At 41.9% G+C, this 17,101-nt stretch overlaps 1 protein-coding gene across 1 annotated transcript in view; it reads left to right on the top strand.

The window, feature by feature from the left end:
• The window catches only part of wdr11 (WD repeat domain 11), a 411,155-nt gene that overhangs the window by 110,521 nt on the left and 283,533 nt on the right, over positions 1-17,101 (top strand). The window contains exons 8-9 of the mRNA XM_060925398.1: positions 340-550; positions 3,308-3,408. Coding sequence (XP_060781381.1) covers positions 340-550; positions 3,308-3,408 — 312 coding nt within the window. The remainder of the gene's footprint in view (positions 1-339; positions 551-3,307; positions 3,409-17,101) is intronic.

Here is a 17,101-nt window from a genome sequence, read left to right as displayed (position 1 = left end):
AAGACCAAGCTTAAATGCATGGAACTACATGACAGATAATGGTGGTTAAAAATCTCCCACGAAGCCTTTTGTATTAAAGGTAGATTTTAAGAAGAAGGCTAATCTTTCCTAGACGATTAGGTGGGTTCGACATTTTCTCCCATTCAATGTTCACGAAATTCCGGAAATCAGTTTTCCAACCATGGCTTTTTCAGCAACTTTATAAACTTTTGCTAAATTTACAGTTTGCTCCATTGTTCTAGATCATGTTCTTTATATCTTTCAGGCTATTTGTAAAAGTAAGGAATTTAAAAAAAAAAAGTATTGCTCCTTTTAACCTGAATGTAAATGTATCAGCAGCAGTGGCGCCTGAGACGGAGCAGGGAGTTCAGGAGCTGTCGTATGACCTGCGCTCTCAGTGTGATGCCATCCGTGTGACGAAGACAGTGCGGCCGTACCGAGCGGTGATCTGCCCCGTCAACGAGAACAGAGCCGCCCTGGTGGTGAGCGACGGACGAGTCATGCTCTGGGAGCTCAAAGCTCACACCGGCAAAGCATCGTCCAACCTCAGGTACCTCAGATTCCTCTCCCCATGCCAATAAGCATGATTAGAATATACCACATGTGCCTTTTGTAAACACACTCTCATATCTGTATGCTTATAGCCTAGGTCACAACCAGACGTACGATTTTTTGGCGTTTCCCAAATCACTGCATTTTTTTTGTTCGTGGAGAAAGACGCACGTTGGCCGTAAGTTTGTCTTGCAACCTGAAAAAAACGTAAGCGCCCGTAGAGTTTGTTTGACATGAGAAAGAACCTCTGCGGCCAGTTTACGGCTCGAAAATCAGCATGTCACACGCGCGCCCTTTGTGCATTTCTTGTGTTTTTTGCATGTAGACCGGCCGTAGGAGCACGTACGGCCAGTTGTGACCAAGGCTTTAAGCAACAGTCCTTGGATCAGACTAATTGAACTGTTGTGCTTAAATCAGGCAGGGTTGCGTTAAGCTGGGCATACACTGTGCGATTTTTTTTTTTTTTTTTCAATCGCGGTATTCAGCTGCTGCTCACACTGTCCGAGTGAATCGCAGGGGTTTACCAGCACGCAGCTTACGATTCCTGTTCTCACACTATACGATCCGATGCTCGGATGCGATGCTCAGGATTTCAAACAGGTTTGATTTTCATCCGATCGATCGGGAGGAGGTCGTGAGGTGTTAATCGCTTGTCGTTACCCCATGTATACTACACGATCTGAGACACACGATTGAGCCAAAACTCAGCCCGATCTCCAAAATAGTCGCACGAGTGAAAATCGTGTCAAAATCGGGCCAAAAATCGCACAGTGTATGCCCAGCATTAGATGAACCCCACCATCACTGCTCCACACAGCTTTAGTAGTAGTTGTTCAGTACAGTTATTGGAGAGACTCCCATATTGGAGCAGCCTTGATGGTGAATAAGAGATCAGACTGGGACTGGGATAAGGATCAGCCTCGTCCATGCATTCATGTTACAGTGGATTTATTCAATTACTTTTTTAAGTTTATTCAGAATCAGCATTCATATAAAAATTCTATCAAGGCATTTTTGAGCCTTGCTTTGTGCAATACGGTTAAGTTTATTCACAGAAACTGCTTCCATACTAATATATAGTGTCTTGCAAAAGTATTCATCCCCCTTGGTGTTTGTCCTGTTTTGTCGCATTACGAGCTGGAATTAAAATGGATTTTTGGAGGGTTAGCACCATTTGATTTACACAACATGCCTACCACTTTAAAGGTGCACACTGTTGTTCTACTGTGATACAAACAATAATTTAAGATGAAAAAAAAAAACAGAAATCTGGAGTGTGCATAGGTATTCACCCCCCAAAGTCAATACTTTGTAGAGTCACCTTTTGCTGCAATTACAGCTGCAAGTCTCTTGGGGTATGTCTCTATTAGCGTAGCACATCTAGCCACTGGGATTTTTGCCCATTCCTCAAGGCAAAACTGCTCCAACTCCTTCAAGTTAGATGGGTTGCGTTGGTGTACAGCAATCTTCAAGTTACGCCACAGATTCTCAACTGGATTGAGGACTGGGCTTTGATTAGGCCATTCCAAGACATTTAAATGTTTCCCTTTAAACCACTCCAGTGTAGCTTTAGCAGTATGTTTAGGTTTTCCTCCAGAATTGCCCTGTATTTAGTGCCATCCATCTTTCCTTCAGTCCTGACCAGCTTTCCTGTCCCTGCAGATGAAAAACATCCCCACAGCATGATGCTGCCACCACCATGCTTCACTGTAGGAATTGTGTTCTCAGGGTGTTGGGTTTGCGCTACACATGGCGTTTCCCATGATGGCCAAAAAGATCAATTTTAGTCTCATTTGACCGGAGAATCTTCTTCCATGTGTTTGTGGAGTCTGCCACATCCTGTTGGGCAAACTCCAAATGAGTTTTCTTAAGCATGACTTATTTTCTGGCCACTCTTCCATAAAGCCCCGCTCTGTGGAGTGTACAGCTTAAAGTGGTCCTATGGACAGATACTCCCGTCTCTGCTGTGGATCTTTGCAGCTCCTTCAGTGTTATCTTTGGTGTCTTTGTTGCATCTCTGATCAATGCCCTCCTTGCTCGGTCTGTGAGTTTTGGTGGGTGGCCTTCTCTTGTCAGGTTTGTAGTGGTGCCATATTCTTTCCATTTTGCTATAATGGATTTAATGGTGCTCCCTGGGATGATTTTATTTTATTTATTTATTTAAATAAAAATAACCCAACCCTGATCTGTACTTCTTCACAGCTTTGTCTCTGACCTGTTTGGAGCGCTCCTTCGCAACATGAAAAATGTTGCTTGCTTTGTCTTGTTGCAGAGTCAGGGTCCTTCCAGAACAGGTTGATTTCATACAGAGGTCATGTGACACTTTGATTGCACACAGGTGGATCTTAATCAACTAATTATGTGACTTATGAAGTGAATTGGTTGGAGCAGCTCTGATTTAGGGGTTTCATACGAAAGGGGGTCAATACTTATGCACACTCCAGATTTGTGTTTTTTTTTCGTCTTAATTATTGTTTGTCACACAATAAAAGAATTATTTGCACCTTTAAAGTGGTAGGCATGTTGTGTAAATCAAATAGTGCGAACCCTCAGAAATCCATTTTAATTCCAGCTCGTAATGCGACAAAACAGGACAAACACCAAGGGGGAGGAATACTTTTGCAAGACACCAAGTCTGAACAGGACAAAAAGTGTGTTTAACAGTAAATGGATGAAGTTCTGAAGGCTCTTTTTCTTTCACGTTCTGATTTACTCGCTCTCTGATAATCTCTGTCTGTTTGCTGTTGGATTACAGTTCAGGTTTGTCCCCACTCTACTCTCCTGTAAACTTTTGTGGGACTCCATTGGGTCTGAACCAGAAACGAATCCCAGACCTCTCCCTCAACACAATGATCGGTGAGTCATTTTGCTCCAAACACACATCGGCGCTACTTTGCCTGTGGTACGACTTCAGCATTTGATTATATGTATGATTTTTCTGTTGAATTCTTTTGGTTTGCACGAGGGCTGACCGATATTGAAAACCAATAAGCATGATATTTTCTAATTGTTAAAATATTGGGATAACTGGAGGATTCCGTCCTCGATTAGCACAGTGTGGGTGCTATTGGTCTCAAGTGATCAGTCTCATTAAATCAGTCTCATTAATAATACCATTAATTTTGGTGTTTAATAATAAATTACCAAACAGCTAGATTATGGTATATTCCAAATTATTATGATCACTACTGATGCAGCAATAATGTATTACCGTATTACATAGACAGCCAATAGCACACTCATACACTTGGGTGAAGGCAATTTGGAGTTCTTTGAGATTGTGTGACTTCAAGTATATAGTAGCAACAAACAGACACAGTTAAACAGAATTATTGAATTTATTATAACAATGATACTAAATGGGTAATAGCAGCTATATATATATATATATATATATATATATATATATATATATATATATATATATATATACAAGCATAAATGGTGAGGTAGTACTGTGTGACTGTGCATCTGTGTGTGTGTGTGTTTGAGGGATTGGAATCTTATCTAAGGTGTGTGTGTGTTGGGGGAGGTGAAAATCACCTCGTGGTCTCTCGAGACAAAGGAATATGTCGTGGTTGCTAATCCCATTAGCTTATAACATTACTAAATCCACTGAAATCTTGATGAGGTCAAAATGTGTGTAATAATGAAATTAAAGGATGTTAGAGAAGATAGCAAAGAGCATGCAACAGCCTATCTTTTGGAAACAACGGAGAGAGAGAGAGCAATGTAGAACACAATTGATCAGCAGTGATTCATTTTGCTCCTAATGACTATGAGTCAAACTGACTCACCACATATTAAATCAGTGAGTCAAAAATTTCCAAAGTGAGTCAAAATTACAATACACACTTTGAAAACAAAAAAACACAATAGTTATCACTGTTCACACTTAAATCATTTAATTCCAACATGTGAACAATTGTGTGAGCTATTCATCTAAGCTAACAATAACAATTTTCAGAATAAAAAAAAGAAAAAAGTATGGAATTAAACAGAATAGTTATTATGGCTGTTTTGACTAGAATTCAAATAAAACAAAAACTGTCAATATCTTTGGCACTTGACTTTTGTGACATCAGACAAGATTAACTTTTTCACAATTAATAATGATATTTATCATGTTTATGGTTTAGCTACTGTAACATTTCTTCACTGAGAAAATTCTTCTTTGCTTGTTTTTTTTCAAGTGATCCAGACTCATCTCAATCATGTCTGACTTAGTAAGGATGCTTGTTTTTATGTTCATCAAGTGATGTTGCTTTTCAATGGTTAGTCTGTTTCTGCATTCCGCTTGTTGTTATCAGTGCACAGGTGACAGTACATATATCCCCCCCATCTCATCACTTTCATACCTGAGCCACGTGTAGGTTGCCATCCATTTCCTGTTGAATTTACGTTTTATTTTCAACTTTGTTACCCCAGGTTTCCCGGCATCACTTTGAGTCTCACTCTCTGTTTCAGTCTTGTCCGCTGTATCATCGTCAATCGTACTCGAGTCTGTGCTTGACGTACTTGCTCCCGGACCCCACAAAGAAATCAATTTGCTTTGCACTTTCATGCGTTTATTTGGCATGATTTTCACATTAAATGCGTTTTCAAATGTACTGCAGTAGCGTTGTTAATGTAAACACTCCTTATCGTTGACCGATGCTACTTCTGCCTAGTGTTTCTGTTAACTCGATCTCGATTGGTCAGTCTTTTTATATCATCCAATGAAAAATTTTCTACTATTAATTCATATTTCCTAAATTTCTAAACCTTTTTACTGAATACCATAGCAAAACTTTAACTGAATTTCCCATTTGATAGGCGCTATTCATATGTTTGGTAAGTAGAAACAAATTTAGATCGATCTTTTATTACCGCAAAGAAATGCTTTGGCAAACACAAATTTTATCGATTAGTACGAGAGAGCTATTTTCACTTGCTTCAAATTGAGGCTGGAAAGGATTTGCATATGCTGAAGCTTTCCAGCCAATGAAATTGCCGACATGTTGCTGACGGAATTAAACGAAGCTAAATATAGGCCCGCCAAGTAAAAAAGACTATAGTAGTCGATAAATGAAGCATTATAACAACAGTTCAGTTATGTTGAACGAGAAAAATATAGCGTCGTTAGAACCTTGCCACTCGGAACAACCTCGAGCTACATCCCTTCGCTCTATATCCTGAATGAAGAGAAGTAACTCGAGGATGTTCCGAGTGCGACCTTGCGTCAAAAATACGCACCACAAGCAAAACATCTGCGTCATTTATTTTAAAATTGCGTAAAATATGCCTGACGCAGGGCAAAATGAATCACTGGATCAGTATGCACAATTAAACAGTTTGAGTTTAAATTCACACTACTTCATAAAGCTAATTCCTAAGACTAATTTGCCCAAATGCCAGCCTTACTTCCAGTAATCGATATCTCTATGCGGGATGTGCAGAGATGTCCCGAAGTTCCGCGGAGTTTCACAGAGCTCGTGGAGGCTTCTGTAAAAAGCAGAGAATTCTTGTTCCGACGCTTCGTCATTCGTGAGGAAGAGTCTCTGATCACTAATGTGCACAGCGATTAAGTCAGAAGGAATCCGGTCGCTTCTAACTTTTAATTAACTGCTTGGGCGGCAGTCATAACGTTACTTATAATAAACCGGTTGTAACTCAATATGAGTGAGATGACGCAACTTAAGTAGTTTTACCGTGGCCAGTGGTATATGAAAGCGCACCGAGTCTTCTTTTTCTTGCAAGGCAGACATCTTGATCTCAGGTGTTCTGATGAGAGGGTGCCTCTTTATGTCTGTATGACGAGGTCCACAGAGCGAGAGAGAAAGAACAGAAGTTGACTGATACCCCTTTTCCACCAAATCAGTTCCAGGGCTGGTTCGGGGCCAGTGCTGGTGCTGGTTCACAACTCGTTCAACTTGCGAGCCAGCTGAGAACCAGTTTGCTTTTCCATAGCTCATGGTGCCACGTCATTACGTCGCTGTATACGTCATTACGTCGCTGTATACGTCAGTTACGTCGCTACGTTTGCTTAAACCTTGGCGCGAATATCAAAGCAAAAACAACACGGAAGAAGCCGCAGCAGCAACAACAACAACAATAATAATAATGGATGACTTCGCGTTTGTACAGCTGCTGCTTCTTGCCACTTAAAAATGGCGATCTTTCGCGGTCTTGTTATTGTTGTTGGTCTTAACAACTCCGCCCCCCCTGCTGACATAAGCGGTTCTTTCCTCTGGCCCAGCAGAGAGCTGGTGCGAGCCTGGAACCGTTTTTTCTGGCCCCAGAGCCAGTTCTTTGTCAGTGGAAACAGAAAACCCGGTTCCAAACTAAGCACTGGCCCCGAACCAGCCCTGGAACTGCTTTGGTGGAAAAGGGGCATGAGTCACTTATGGAGTCGGGGGGTGTGATGTAGGTAATCCCGCCCAGGCGTGACGTAGGTCATCGCGGAAGTTAGTTGATGGGATTTGTAGTTCTAGACGGGACGGTGACTGTACCTACAACAGCATTTGCCACTGTTTAAAAAAAAAAATAAAAAAAAAATACACACTTGCATTGAGGTATGTTTATTCTCTGAATTTTACAACCCAACCAATCTACTGAAATGACTAAGCTGTATGGATAATGCTTCAAATTGTTTTCAGACTATGTCGCCCGTGGGTAAAGTTGACGCAGTAGGGGCGTCATGTTGTCATGGTTACTATGCGCTTTGGTTTGAACTGCTTCTTTTCTGGTCATCAGTATCGGCTCACGTGTCAATCGTCGCCGATATCTGATTACATCATTCTGTTCCGTCCTTCTTCTTCGTTTTTTTTTTCTTTCGGCTGTTCCCGTTAGGGGTCGCCACAGCGGATAATGTCCCTCCGTGTCTTCCTGTCCTCCGTATCTTTTTCCGTCACACCAACCATCCTCGTGTCCTCCTTCACCACATCCATAAATCTCATCCTTGCTCTTTCTCTTTTCCTTCTACGTGCCAACTCCATCTCCAGCATTCTTTGTACCCAAGCCGTCCTACATGTGCGGTCCGTCTAATATTCTCGTTTCTAATCCTGTCCAACGTTGTCATTCCCAATGAAAATTTTATTTTTTTTCTATTTTATTTTATTCGCTTCACCAGATAACTACTTATATAAGAGAACAATGTCAGGCAGGGTAACCGCAACAGCTTTAATAGGCCAATTACTGCAGGCCCATAATATAACTAAGAAAAAAGATCTAAAATCAATAGCAGCAGGTTGAAGGCAGTAGGCTACGCGAGGTATTGCACTTGAGGCAAATACAGTGGAGATCAAAATTAGGGAACAATCTATAATTTGCTAAATTTTAAATTCACTACTTATACATATTTTGAAGTTATCTTAACAGGAATCGAAAGGCAGGTTTTTGAGCATGTTTTATAATTTAAGTATATTCTGGAGCACAGTATACTAACCTTCAACGGGAAATTTGAAGAACAAATCTGATCAAAATTAAAGAACACTTTCAGATACCTCCCAGTTATTGGTATTAATCTGGCATCTGGTGACAATTTCCTTAATTATTTGACGAGCCCTGTTTACCTGGCAGCCCTCCTAGTTACTTTGCAAGATGGCAAGCCGCTCTAAGGTGACTGAAACCCTGCGACAGCAGGTTGTCCAGATGAAGACCAAAGGGATGACCCTCTCAGCCACTGCAAGAGAAGTTGGGCGTTCCAAGTCTGTGATTTCTAGAATATTGAAGCTAATTCATTCAAGTCCCCCAAAAAGGCTGGTCATCCACGTAAGACAAATGCACAAGGATCATGCGGAGACTTTCGATGGGGAATCGGTTCAACACTGCAGCTGGAATTGCTTGCCAGTTCAGTGCTGAACAGGGCAAGGATCTGTCTCGGCATACAGTGTCTCACCGTTTAAGACAGTTCGGACTGAAAGCCCACTCTGCAGTGACCAAACCTCTCATAAGTAGAAAGAATAAAAAGGCTAGACTAGCCTTTGCTGAGGAGCATGTGTGGATGGAGGAGAACTGGCCCAAAGTTCACTTCAGTGATGAGAGCAAGTTCAATTTAATTGGATCTAATGGGAAACCTTATGTTCGGCATCGAACTGGGGAAAGACTGAACCCAAAGTGTGTAAAGAAGTAAGTTGCAGTGGTGCTTGAAAGTTTGTGAACCCTTTAGAATTTTCTATATTTCTGCAAAAATACGACCTAAAACATCAGATTTTCACACAAGTCCTAAAAGTAGATAAAGAGAACCCAGTTAAACAAATGAGACAAAAATATTATACTTGGTCATTTATTTATTGAGGAAAATGATCCAATATTACACATCTGTGAGTGGCAAAAGTATGTGACCCTCTGGAATTAGCAGTTAATTTGAAGGTGAAATTAGAGTCAGGTGTTTTCAATCAATGAGATGACAATCAGGTGTGAGTGGGCACCCTGTTTTATTTAAAGAACAGGGATCTATCAAAGTCTGATCTTCACAACACATGTTTGTGGAAGTGTATCATGGCACGAACAAAGGAGATTTCTGAGGACCTCAGAAAAAGTGTTGCTGCTCATCAGGCTGGAAAAGGTTACAAAGCCATCTCTAAAGAGTTTGGACTCCACCAATCCACAGTCAGACAGATTGTGTACAAATGGAGGAAATTCAAGACCATTGTTGCCCTCCCCAGTAGTGGCCGACCAACAAAGATCACTCCAAGAGCAAGGCGTGTAATAGTCGGCAAGGTCACAAAGGACCCCAGGGTAACCTCTAAGCAACTGAAGGCCTCTCTCACATTGGCTAATGTTAATGTTCATGAGTCCACCATCAGGAGAACACTGAACAACAATGGTGTGCATGGCAGGGTTGCAAGGAGAAAGCCACTGCTCTCCAAAAAGAATATTGCTGCTCATCTGCAGTTTGCTAAAGATCATGTGGACAAACCAGAAGGCTCCTGGAAAAATGTTTTGTGGATGGAAGAGACCAAAATAGAACTTTTTGGTTTGAATGAAAAGCGTTATGTTTGGAGAAAGAAAAGCTCGGCATTCCAGCATAAGGACCTTATCCCATCTGTGAAACATGGTGGTGGTAGTATCATGGTTTGGGCCTGTTTTGCTGCATCTGGGCCAGGACGGCTTGCCATCATTGATGAAACAATGAATTCTGAATTATACCAGCGAATTCTAAAGGAAAATGTCAGGACATCTGTCCATGAACTGAATCTCAAGAGAAGGTGGGTCATGCAGCAAGACAACAACCCTGAGCACACAAGTCGTTCTAACAAAGAATGGTTAACGAAGAATAAAGTTAATGTTTTGGAATGGCCAAGCCAAAGTCCTGACCTTAGTCCAATCGAAATGTTGTGGAAGGACCTGATGCGAGCAGTTCATGTGAGGAAACCCACCAATATCCCAGAGTTGAAGCTGTTCTGTACAGAGGAATGGGCTAAAATTCCTCCAAGCCGGTGTGCAGGACTGATCAACAGTTACCGGAAACGTTTAGTTGCAGTTATTGCTGCACAAGGGGGTCACACCAGATACTGAAAGCAAAGGTTCACATACTTTTGCCACTCACAGATATGTAATATTGGATAATTTTCCTCAATAAATAAATGACCAAGTATAATATTTTTGTCTCATTTGTTTAACTGGGTTCTCTTTATCTACTTTTAGGACTTGTGTGAAAATCTGATGATGTTTTAGATCATATTTATGCAGAAATACAGAAAATTCTAAAGGGTTCACAGACTTTCAAGCACCACCGTAAATTTGGAGGAGGAAGTGTCATGGTTTGGGGGATGTTTTCTGCAGCAGGAGTTGAGCCTCTTGAACAGCTACATAGCAGGGTGACTGCAAATGTTTATCAGAACCTCCTTCAGCAATACGCAGTTCCTTCACTGCAAGCGTCTCCCAATCAGCCCGTGATTTTCATGCATGACGATGCCCCATCACACTGCAAAATGGGTGAAGCTAAGAACATTCAAACAATGAAATGGCCAGCCCAGAGTCCAGATCGAAACCCTATAGAGAATTTCTGGAAAATCCTTGGCGACAAAGTAATGGTTAAGAAACCCACGACCGTTACTGAACTATAGAAGAGACTGCAAGAAGAATGGACCAAGAGCAAACCAGAGCAGTGTGAGAAACTACTGATGTCCTGTGGGCACAGACATGCCAAAGTCATTCAGGGCCTCGACACTTCCTATTAAGTTTTGAATCCTGTAGTCCTCAAAACATTTTTAGTTTTAATCGTCTCTTCTGCTACAGTGGTTACTGTTTTTTTCTAAGTGTGATCACACAAAATGAAGGTTTTTGTTGAAGTGCCTTGGTTATTTAAAAAAAAAAAAACATGCTAGTACAGCAGTGGTATTAACCACAGCTGCTGGTCCTTCAAATTCTGAGTGCTGAAGATTAACAGTATTTCAGAATAAATCAAGTGTTTCTAGATTGTTCTCTAATTTTGATCGCTGTAGTCTTAAAGTTTCTAGAGTTTTCAGGGGTGTAAATAGTTTGCAATGAGCTAAAATAGTCACGTAACATAACTTTGAGCTCAAGTTAACCATTGTAAGGTTCAGTTCATCAGATAGTATTACAGATTCTAATGGTTCTTACTGGAAATGAACGTCGGTAGGTTGAGAGCTTACACTAGAGCCCTGCACTCCCGCGGGAGTCCCGCGGGACCCGACACAAAGCAGTGCGGCACGGGGCAAATTTTGAAAGCTCATTGCGGGCGGGAGGGGGAGTGCACAATGCGGGAGCGGGCGGGAGAGGTGATAAGCTGCAGTCCCGCTAACTAAAAACGTGTTTAAAATAAAATTTATAAATTATTAATTTACATCTATCATATATAATTTGTGCTGGATATTTTATTTGGCATTAATAAAAACATTTTAAGATGCCTAAATTTGCGGATGTGGTCTAATCTCGCGTACGTTTCCGATTCCTTTCCGCTCTTCCGTGTTTGAGATCTCCGATCATGGCAGAAGAGCAGAGCTCCTCTAGTGAAGCTCACAGTGCTTCAGAAGTAAGTGCTGCTTTAAAAAGAGGTACATTTGCGTGCTTGGAAAACGCACCCCTGAACGTGAGCTGTAGATATTTAATCTCAAATCCACTCAAAGTAGGGGGCGGGGCACCATCACGCTGTGTCTTTAAATTATATTAATTTCTTATAGGCCTACTTGTATTTCCTAGAATGTAAATGTGAGGAGTGACATGTAAGCTATGTGCAATGTACAATATTCTTAATATCCACTGTAGATTTTGGTAGGTGTGTTGGGTATCTCTGTAAAGCCTCAGCTGCGCATGCCGCCTGGCAACGCGCACCCTCGCTACGTGCGCTAGGTGAAGGATCGGTCAGTGGAGAGCTCAGCTAAGCTCAGCATGTTTAATTCCCCAAGCCAATGACAAGAGCGTTTGTGAGAAATAACGCGAACGTCTGCATCATGCGGGATTTGCGGGCGGGAGCGGGACAAAATATGACAGGCGGGAGCGGGACTGAAAATCATAATTCTTTGCGGGAGCGGGACTGCACAATGCGGGAGCGGGACTGAAAATTCTGTCCCGCACAGACCTCTAGCTTACACTTGGGTGTTACATACTTAATGACATTTGAGTTACTGGTAGACCTGGTTTGTCCAGCAGGATAGTAGATGCGAGGAATGGAAGACTGATTGATTTACCAGGTCATTAACTATTTTAAAGAAAAAAAAAAGCATCTAAAAACTTGTGCGAGTTGCAAATTGGTAATAAATTAAGTAACAAACCTAAAAGAAAATCTTAGCATCTTTAACTCCAGTTCATCCTCCGGTCTTTTTGTCAGTGAGGATCGTTTCCACTGCTGGGAAACAGTTCCAATGGCGGTCGTTGTTAACCCGGGCCTCAACCGATCCGGTATGAAAGTCCCTCTTCATCATCCGCGGAGTTGATCTGGCATGAGTTTTACGCCGGATGCCCTTCCTGACGCAACCCTCCCCATTTATCCAGGCTTGGGACCAGCACTAAGAATGCACTGGCTTGTGTGACCCCAGTGGCTGGGTTTAACACAGTACACACCAGAAAACAAACCGAGAAATAGCTAGGCAATCTAAAAGCATGTTGTTTTTTTCTCAATTACATTCCAACAATTTCTACTGATCATTCCAGCATCATGCGCTCGAAGGGATTAGTGGTTTTTCCTCACAAACAGCTTGCCTATGTGGAAAATAGAGATGAACATCCAGAAAAAAAAAAGATTTTCTCTGAATACATGGTGGGGAACAAAAAAAGGAAAGGGAAGTTTAAGTAGTCCTTGAGTCGTCGAGTCCATTTGATCCTGGTTATGGTCACGGTGGATCCTGAGCTTACCCCTGTGTGCGAGGCAGGAAAACACACTGGGTTAAACGCTAGTCTGTCACAAGACCTTCAAGATACAAAACTCCCACACATTCGCACGGTCCATCACACCAAAGGCAGTTTAGCATCGCTAGGTCACCTCTCAGCTTGTTTTTTTGGGAGGTGGAGGAAACCTGGGGATCCCAGAGGGGCATGGGGAGAGCACGTGCAAACGGTGAGCTCAGGATCGAGCCTGGGAGCTCTGCTTCACAGCATCATGCTCACACGTACACATTTCACAGGTTCTCAAGCTGTCTAATGAAGATACTGTTGAAACACTGGACGTGGTTTTGCTGTGACCGCGAGAGATACCTGCAAAAACTTGGACAAGACTGTTCTGGATTACTTCAGCGTTTCTTAACCTTTTTTCGGTCACGGCACCCTTCAGGAGTATGCAAATTCTCAAGGCACCCCCATATAAAATATACGCAGTCATGCTGACCATACGCTGACCCCGGCAGTGACGTTGTGACATGGGAAAGGGGGCCGTGAGAGAAATTTTGATGATGCATGAGGCGGCGATGATCTGCATTAGTGTAACTATGTTTTTTTGGAATTTTAATTCATTTTATTTATTTCAATGTTAGAATATATAATTTTTTGACGGCACCCTTAACGAAGCCAGACGCGGCACCCTGGTTGAGAGAGGCTGGATTACTTAATGCTGATGACTGGCAAAAATCATCATCTCATCTGAATGAATAATCGCATTTAACTATAACAGTGTAAAATATGAAAATCTTCTCAGAGACTTTATTTATTTTATAAAAAAGAGGCACCAAGTCTAATCTGAAAAATAGCCTCAATGAGGCTGTAGTTCATACCAGCCACTGATGTGCGAGTTTGAAATGCGATCAATCCTGTGGGAGGAGTAGCGATTTTTGTGAAATTGCATATGACCCCCAGCGGCACGGTGGTGTAGTAGTTGGCACTGTCGCCTCACAGCAAGAAGGTCCTGGGTTCGAGCCCAGCAGCCGGCGAGGGCCTTTCTGTGTGGAGTTTGCATGTTCTCCCTGTGTCCGTGTGGGTTTCCTCCGGGTGCTCCGGTTTCCCCCACAGTCCAAAGACATGCAGGTTAGGTTAACTGGTGACTCTAAATTGACCGTAGGTGTGAATGTGAGTGTGAATGGTTGTCTGTGTCAGCCCTGTGATGACCTGGCGACTTGTCCAGGGTGTACCCCGCCTTTCGCCCGTAGTCAGCTGGGATAGGCTCCAGCTTGCCTGCGACCCTGTAGAACAGGATAAGCGGTTATGGATAATGGATGGATGGATGGATGGATGCATATGACCCCTGTGTAGCTGCATCCGTAGCAGGTGGTGCCACCTGGTGAACAGTTCTTGTTGGAATGTCTTTTAGAGTCTTCTGGGCAAGTTACAGTCCCAGCAGTTTACGAACAGTAGTGTTTGTGACGAGTCACCCAAAATTTTCAAACATCCCATTAAATGTTAAATATGACAGGTGGCGCCACAATCTTGACAACTTTTATACATACCAACCTGGGGAACATTCCATGAGTTTGATCAAAATCTGATCACTCCTGTAGGAGGAGTAGCGATTTTCGTGAAATTGCACGTCTGTAGCCTCATCCATATCAGGTAGCACCACCTGGTGAACAATTCTTGTTGGAATACGTCTTTAGAGTCTTCTGGGCGAGTTTCAGTGAAAATGTCCTAGCAGTTTATGAAGAGTAGCGTTTAATGTGATGAGTCACCCAAAAATTTCAGACGCCCGTAAAATCCTAAATATGACAGGATAAAGCGGCAAGAGATAATGAGATGAGATGAGATGACGGTCTTGACAACTTTTATGCACACCCACCTGGGGAACATTTGTATGCAAGCTTGATCAAAATCTGATCAATCCTGTAGGAGCAGTAGCAGCAATTTTTGGATATTGGAGACGGATGACACATGATCACATAAACTCATCCAGCCTGGCCTGCGGCCGAATGAGCTATAAACGAACACGATGCTACGTGCAAACATAGACGCTGAAAGTAGGCACATCAGACGCTCGCGGGCCGTGCTGTGAAAATTGTGCATGCAGACGCTCAGCTAAGTTTCCAAATCTGTCATTAACTCTTGAATATTTTCTATCATTAGTACTAATTATTAAAAAACTTATAATCCAGACCTGGGCATTTTACGGCCTGCGGGCCGCATCCGGCCCTTTGGTTCATTCTGACCGGCCCGCGTAAGGTTAATTAGAAATTACAAAATAAACGTATTTTCTAATTTTACCTCATGCATGGACTGAATGAATGTGCATTGCTTTTATTTTGAAGTTGTGTTCAACAAAAACGCAATGCGCGCGACATGAACATGACATGAAATCCCATGAAACCTAATCCCGCGATAACTACTTCCGTAATTTGTCCAGACCAACCACAAACTTGTACGTCATCCTTCAAACGATCCAGCCAATCACATAGTGTGACGTCACCAGCAGGCGCCGGAGCCCGAGCCGATCTGTAGATCTGATTCCTACACCGAATCGACGTCACAAGAAGACTTTAGCCCCCAAAAAGAAGAAAGGTAGATGCTGAATGCAGGGCTTTCAACAAAACATGGACCGCTAAGTATTTATTTACTGAAGTCAGAGATAAAGCCGTGTGTTTAGTTTGCGGAGAGCAGATCGCCGTGTTCAAAGACTATAATTTGAGTCGGCATTACCAAATGAAAAACACCAAATGAGGTGATTAGACTACAAATGTGGGCATCATTATTATAATATGATGTATCTTGCTTGATATTTGGAGTAGAAAGACAATATTGTGATGTCTTTATTGTGTTTTGGCGTGAATGTGACTGAAAAAAAAGGTAAAAACGTTCACATTTTGTTAACCATTGTTTTGGGAAATTTGATTGAATAAATGACATTTTTTTGTAAGGTAACCTCGTTTTTTCCAGACTCTTAGCAGTCTTAGCAGCTTGTAAAAACAATGTTATTTACTGCTTTATATAAAGAAATACAATTAATATTCTGCAGAATTTAGTTCAGCCTTTTGGTCCGGCCCTCCACAAAATTTTCTGTTTCTCATGTGGCCCCATGGAAAAAATAATTGCCCACCCCTGTTATAATCCCTGCTTTCCAAAGAAATTTATCTCCTTAAGATCTGCTCAGTACTTTGGGAGTAACAGCAGGTTGAAGTTGGTACAACAGAGTTCACTGTCTGCCCGCGGGACGTCGGGAAACTGCCGGTGCTTTTTGAGTCCCGGGAAAGCAGTAAGCTTTGCTCTCTCTTTTCTGATCGGTTTCCGACTGGATTACTCGTGAATATTAATCTGATAACTTTTTTTTTTAAATATGGATGTTCTCTCGCTCTCACGGTTTCTGATTAAGTATTCAGCACAATTTTCCGTCTGCTAGTTTTGATGTTATGCTTCACGAGAGACTTTGAAGTGAGTTTTCAGAGCTTTACTGACTTTTTTTTTTTTTTTCCCCAAATCAAACTGCTTCCTGTAAATAACTATTTTAGAATATAACTTTAGTTGTTTTGATGAAAAATATTGAGATCTTAGTGCTTGGAATTATATATTTTTTAAAAACCAGAAGTCAGAAACGCGAGTGTCAATTTCGGTTCAATTAACTGGAATTGTTTATTGGTTGTGGATGCTCAGTTCTTTCGAGGTTCGCCTTGAAAGCTGTGAATATTAATCGAAATAATAATTTGTTTTTTTTTATGGTCTGGTTTCCATCAAATCCTGCGCTCTGATTGGCTGGTGAGCGGGTCCGTATCCTACAGTACGGACCCCGGTTACGGACCTCTGCCGACTCGCTCGTTCACAACAACAACAAACGTAGCAATTTTTTGTCAACATTTATTTTCGCATTTCTCAGTATAATAGCATTAATTTTACAGCACGGATAGCGGTAACGACAGTGTTCACAGCGAGAGCAAGTTTTACTACCCTGAGGAAGAAGAAATAAAATAAAATATTTCAGGAGAAAGCTAAAAACCTCTAACTGTTGCTAATGCCGAGTAAAAACATGGCTGAATCCTGAATGACTCAATTTTGTATAAATAGGGGACTACATAGGCGGCAAAATGTAGTTTTTTTCCTGCCATGGAAGTGCACTTGTATACCGAGGAGGAAGCCATTTGCATTACAGCCGTGAATGAGGATTCAAAATGGCGGCTCGGCTCGGTTTTCCCTTTCGGGCGCTCTCGTTTTCTGTTAGAATTTGGTAAAGAAAAAAATAAATATATTATTTACCAGC

Source organism: Neoarius graeffei, chromosome 7 (genome assembly GCF_027579695.1).
Source record: "Neoarius graeffei isolate fNeoGra1 chromosome 7, fNeoGra1.pri, whole genome shotgun sequence".
Classification (NCBI taxonomy): domain Eukaryota; kingdom Metazoa; phylum Chordata; class Actinopteri; order Siluriformes; family Ariidae; genus Neoarius; species Neoarius graeffei.
Note: the sequence above shows the minus strand (reverse complement) of the source record. Positions and strands in the feature narration are given on the sequence as shown.